The sequence below is a fragment of the Struthio camelus genome, chromosome 1 (genome assembly GCF_040807025.1).
Source record: "Struthio camelus isolate bStrCam1 chromosome 1, bStrCam1.hap1, whole genome shotgun sequence".
Lineage (NCBI taxonomy): Eukaryota > Metazoa > Chordata > Aves > Struthioniformes > Struthionidae > Struthio > Struthio camelus.
Genome location: NC_090942.1, coordinates 55,993,845 through 55,999,844, shown reverse-complemented (window position 1 = coordinate 55,999,844; position 6,000 = coordinate 55,993,845). Strand labels below are relative to the sequence as shown.

Here is a 6,000-nt window from a genome sequence, read left to right as displayed (position 1 = left end):
ATCTTTTATTTCATCACTGTACAAAGAAATTCCTGCAGTCCTCACTTATTTATACCTTAAATGCAAAAGCTTTATTATCTGTAAAACAAAAAAGAACACTGTGTTAAAACCTACGTTATTTAACATATTAAATACGACTTCGTGACTAATGTGAATAATTGTGACATTTTCAAAAACTTCTTCACGGGTCTCGGACAAAGGGTTTGAAAGTAGTCCCCAAGCCCATATGCTGCAATGCTACCACACTTATTTCAGAAGATTCACCTAACACATGTAAAACAGTCTACAATGAGTTTGGATGCTCTTCAGATCTCCTGCAGGTTAAGCTTCAGTAAAGGGAGTAATTAGATACATTTAACATCTGCTACAAAACCACCGACATGATTTTTTTGAAGGTTTGTACAAAGACTCATAGTAGCATTCCCAAGCTGTTTCCACGTTAATTCAACTGTGAGAGAAAACAAAAATGCTTTTTACAAGTGAAGCAAGTTTTGTAACTGCTTCAGTGAAAACACTTACTGCTACTTTCACATCTTCTCTTTTGGATCACTGTAATGTTGGCCCTGCTCCTGCTGAAAGGCGCTCTATTATTGTTGCTACCTGATGGATCGCTTTTCTAAATTTCATGTAAATGCAAATAGCGACAACCCAGCAGTGCACTTCCAGATATTTGAATGATGATACCCACAGTTTTTGCTTAAAGACACTGGCATGTTTTGTGGCAGAAAGATGTTTATATTCTGTATACCTCCTTATTTTAAGTATCAAACAGTAAAACCCGTCATAAAGCTCAGGACCGAGGCCATTAGCTTGTCTTGAATGACTACTGAACAAGCACTTAATGACTAGTCACAAATCTGTCCTCTTCCACAGCAAAATGAACATACCGTTTCAATACCTTCAACATGAGATAACACAGACCAAGTAAGACGTTCAATTGTAGATCCACGTAAGAGCTTTAATGAAAGCACAGAGAGTAAAAAATACAGTATTCTGAAAAGTTCCCCCCTAAAGATATGAAAATACTTCATAAGAAAGGCAAATTTTCATTTTACAAATAATATACAAATGTTGCTCATCGCAAACCATATAATACATTTCTATGTTACAACTGTTGCCTTCTTTTAGGATTGCGTGTTCCCTGAACCGTTCTCCTTAGGAAACAAGAGAGTACTTATCACCCACAGTATAATGAATGTATTGCTAACTATGGTGGAAACTGTTGAAGAAAATGATTCAAAACATACAGTTCTTTTATCCATCAGATTGATACACTAAAGGGATTACTCACATGAATCATATTAACAAGGATAAATGTTTTGAGGGTCAAATTTCAAGCAAGATTGAACAATCCAGACAGTCAGCTCTCCACGCTCTGAAAAAAAAAAAAAAAAAAAAAAAGGTACCATCATGCTTTGTTACCAACCTAGAAAGCAAATAAGCCACTTTGGAGCTTGACATTTGGGGCTGATTAACCCTCACCCTCAGAATGCATTGTAAGAGAGAAAAGATCCTTCTAGACAAAAATAAGAGAGATGAAGTTATTAGTTAGTGAGATTTATGCAGAAAAGGATGGTGCACAGACTACAATTTCCGCTTTACCCCAGGCAGGGAATATATAAAACCTATTCATGTTATTTGATAGCCTAGCACTGGCTTTCCATTGTCACAATTCTGCTCTTTTCCACTTGCCACAATCCATCATCTGCTGAAGTAGATTTGTCTCAGTCATTTAACAAATGATTCTTTTCTGGAGGCCAAAAGACTTGCTGAAAAACACAGCAGACTCCAGTAACTGGTGCAGAAAGTCTGGGGAACGTTTGAGGAACGCTTTGATTTATGGATGTTTGGAATTACATTATGAAAAAATTGAGAAACCTTGAATGAGGAGTAGAGATTGGTTGAACAGTAAAAATACCAGTAGGATTCTACTGAAGGGAGAAAGGAATTCGATACCTTTCCTTCTAAAATAAAGCTTTAATGAAAAAATTACTTGCTGAATGTTATGCAATCTCACGGCAGTACACTCTTTGCTCAGCTGTAGACTGGGTCAACCTGCTCAACGTCCTAAAGACGTACCTCCAAAGAAGGAAATACCCAGAATGCACAGGAGGAGCCACGATCCACATCTTAGCAGCCACACACAAAATAGTAACTGACCCAGTTCTTTTGGTGACGCTGACCTAGACAGGGACTCTGTTCTCCTTGGCCCACTTTTTCATGATGCGGATAATGTATTCTACTTGAGGATTACCAGTGCTCCTCAGAAGATGCAGCACTTCCCGTAAAGTCTCTCTGCAAAGGTGAAAGGCAAAGATTTAAAGGACAGTGAGAACCAACTGATACCATTTGGTTTCTATAAACAACCCCCTCCTGTCACATATCTTGCAAAACATTGTTCCTAGACAGAGAGATGCTTCCATCTGCAGAGCAGAGATAGGTAAAAATGTGCAATAGTTTAGATCCTAAGACAATAAATACATCAAAAAAGTCTTGCATGCAATTTCAACAAGAGAGAAATTAAAAGTAAAAAATCAGCAAAACATAATTAACTGGTTTGGAATTTAGCCTGTATACATATATATATACACACACACACACACAATTTATATAATGTTTATTATACATAAAAATGTGTGTGTATACATACACATACACGTGTGTTTATATGTATATATTTAAATGTATATAATTTATCATATTTATAATATATATAAATACATAAGTGTGCGTATACACACACATGCATATATGTATATATTTACACACACACACAAATCCTTACTCTTGCAAAATAATTCCCCAGAACAGAGCAAATTATTAGGGAGTTTTCTGTTTGTTTTTATGCTGTTTGCTAGTCTTCAAAATGGCAGCATCCAACTTAATGTTGTCAGTGCACCATACGCCTTACAAATGAACACAAATAGCATGGAAATTAGTATTTCCAATAGAGTAAACCAGCACAAACCTGCAGTTTGCCAGCCGCTTTACGGTAAGAACTTGCATGCATAATGCAGAACAGGTAAGCTATATGTATTTTACTGCATCTAGTGCAGCACTTGCCAAAAGGACTCCTGAAGGGTGCAGCAGTTAATTACATTATGCCAGCAGAGAAGGGGATACAAGAAAGATGTAGAAGCCAAGATACACACCTTCCAGTCATGTACAAACAGCAATTTTGGCCAGGGTGAAATGGCGATCTGGCATCACAGCTGAATATTCATGAGGGAACAGTTCTTAAACTGGGAAAGGGAGTTCACAACTCCCTTTCATTCTTCCATTGAGTGAAATGGGCCAAAAGTAAAACGATCAGCAACACTTACAGATCACTTCCTTTGAGCTTTAATCAAATAAGTATCTTTGTCTGACAGGGACAAAGTCTTCAGAAAGCAAATTTTAGTGAAAGCCTAGTCTCATCTACTCATTGTTTAGAGAAACAGTGTCCTTCCTGGACTGTTGAATAAATGTTTCCCTATTTTTGTTCTATGAACCTTAAAATGTCATAGGATAGTTTTTCCATTCTCGGGCCATTGACATGAAATGAGTTCCTTTCCCTTAGGATAGAAGCATAGTAGATTTATAACTTAGTTTTTGCTAGAACAATGATGACCAGCAGTATATTTTGGTGCCCTACAGTTCATAGCATTCACTGATAAGATACTCTCTGCAATATATTCGGTAACTGATGGTTTGGAAGACGATCTTCAAAAACACTACATATGGAACCACTGGTCAGAGTTTGTATTTTCCAAAAGGTCAAAAAAAATTTGGAAGAGGACATGCATTCCTGAAGCTATGATCATGATTCTAACTTACAGCTAACTGGAAATAGGAGAAGAGCAAATAAATTCAAATATAACAAACAATACTTACTTTGCTTCTCGGCCAGCTAAGATCATTTGAAAGACACCCACACAAGCACCTCTTTTGCCTTCCCAGTATTCAGGATTACTGTCCAGTCTCTCCAGAACATCAAACGCTTTGGCTGAATAGTAAAACTGACCCATCTGTATAAAAAGAGAAACAGTACATATTTCTGAGTATGTGACCGTCTTTCAGAAGGGGATTAAACGTTTTGATCTCGGTTTTCTGAAATCAGCAGTAAGTCTGGCTGGTTTTCTCCTGGCTGTGAGTGACACAAACAGGCACATTTCAGTTCCTTGTAGGAAAACACGCAATATTATAACATTATTATTGTAGGTCTTTGAATATATTATAGAGAAACGCACTGTAAATTTTATTAGTTGGCTATGATCAGCTCTGTTCTTGTTTTGATCATATATAGCTAACATTAGCTAATAGAACATCTTTCGTGCCTTTGCTTTTTACAACCAGCATTAACTAACTTTAAGGTATGAGTTGCCCTATCTATAGTAGGTACAAAGTCCTCTTAATATCAGCTTCAAACTTTGTCAAATGTTTTAAAATAGAACCAATTTTCCTCATCTAGAGATGGTCACAAAGGCAGATTTGGATGTCTTTTGGGCTTCATTTAGAGCTAAGTTTTACTCTTCACTGTTATGGTACAGTACAAAATAAGATTCAGTGGCCCTTTATTCTAAAATTTTCCTGAGCATAGGAAAATTCACTGTGTACCCTATTTTTCTCCATCAGTTTCTCTACTTGTAAATGGGAACAGGAAGCAAGTTGGTTGATACAGTCAGTGAGAAAGGTGTGACTACAGTAACTGTGGCTTTTGAAGTTAGTATAATTGATGTGGACCTTATTTATGACTGCCAATTTTCTTCACTTGGCCAAGCCTGAGTAGCAATGCTGTTTGTGGCTATGCATCTTCCCATGAGAGAAGATGGAAGGCAGATTGCACATAACCTCCCATTCGTTGGTGGTTAGAAGCCTGCATCTGCTGAGAAAAAAGGGCAGGCTGTGTGAGTTATATTGGGATACTTTAGTCAGAGAAGGTACTGCAGGTACCTACTGACCTTTAGTCAGTACAGGTACTGCAGAATGAGTAATTATTCCCTTTTCCTCGAATACGTGGTGATTTTACCACAGGGACTGGCAAGCACTTATCAGATGGAAATAAGGAGTAAGCATAAACCATATCAGATATCTCAGCTAAGGAAAAAAAAAAATACTGATCTCTCCAAAGTGGCATCTAAATGAGTTTCATATCATTTGACAAATGAGAGTGAACTGAATGTCCTCCTATCTCCCAGAAAAGCAGAAAAGGTTTCACCTCATATCAAATGCTGTTCCCTATAAGGATAAGATGCAGTAGTAGCAAGAGATTAGCCAGATGTCCTGCACCCCAGTATGACAGCTTTCTCACGAAACAACTCCTACAGGTCAGAATAAACTGCTATGAGGCATCCAGCTACACCGGGTCTCAGGTAGCTGTTGGCCTTGCACCATCCATGTTCATTTGGCATTCTGTTGAATGAAGCCAAGTGTGACTGCCTTCCTCAGGTACGGTTATGGCATTGTCTGCAGACCTCCAATATAATATAATATTTCAGAAGCAATTGGAGAATGTTACACAGGCTCAAACAATGTGGGCCTTATCATTTAGTGGGAGAGGTACAAACAGTGAGCAGTGTAGGAAGGTAAGTTATAATGTTACAGTTATAATGTTTTTTTGATAGTCTTCACAATGAAATTTCTTGGTCTTTGGAGCAGTCATCAGTGGCCATGCATAGACAATGTAAATAGTCTGAAACATATAGTCCTGTAAGCGCAATTTTTAAGACTTTTGGATAAATCAAAAGGTGGAACTGCTTTTCCTCTAGTGTACTATATGGTTTTGAGAGGAATTGAGGCAGTAATCAACTGATTTAAGTGAAACTCAAAATGACCTAGAGATCAACTCACTTTCAAAGCTTGCAGTCACCAGAAATACCTAAGGCTTAGCCATGTGCTTGACCAAAAAGACCGTTTTAGGGTGAGATGGTGAATAGAATACTTACGAGATGCTTAAGACAAAACTCCATCAGTTTTGGAAGAGTGCTTTTGAGATCAGAAGGTAGATTGTCTGACTTATAG

The 6,000-nt window shown here is 37.6% G+C and overlaps 1 protein-coding gene across 5 annotated transcripts in view; it reads right to left on the bottom strand.

The window, feature by feature from the left end:
* Positions 1–458: 458 nt before the first annotated feature.
* The window catches only part of IFT56 (intraflagellar transport 56), a 46,997-nt gene continuing 41,455 nt past the window's right edge, over positions 459–6,000 (bottom strand). For 2 of the 5 annotated variants that reach the window (XM_068940202.1, XM_068940218.1), the window contains 3 exons: positions 3,874–4,007; positions 2,184–2,295; positions 459–1,375 (listed from right to left, as the gene is read on the bottom strand). In XM_068940202.1, the coding sequence (XP_068796303.1) occupies positions 2,184–2,295; positions 3,874–4,007 (246 nt within the window). In that variant the 3' untranslated portion in view covers positions 459–1,375. Of the gene's footprint in view, positions 1,376–2,160; positions 2,296–3,873; positions 4,008–6,000 lie in introns of all 5 variants that reach the window. The other 3 variants (XM_068940226.1, XM_068940209.1, XR_011140495.1) reach the window with 2 other exon arrangements.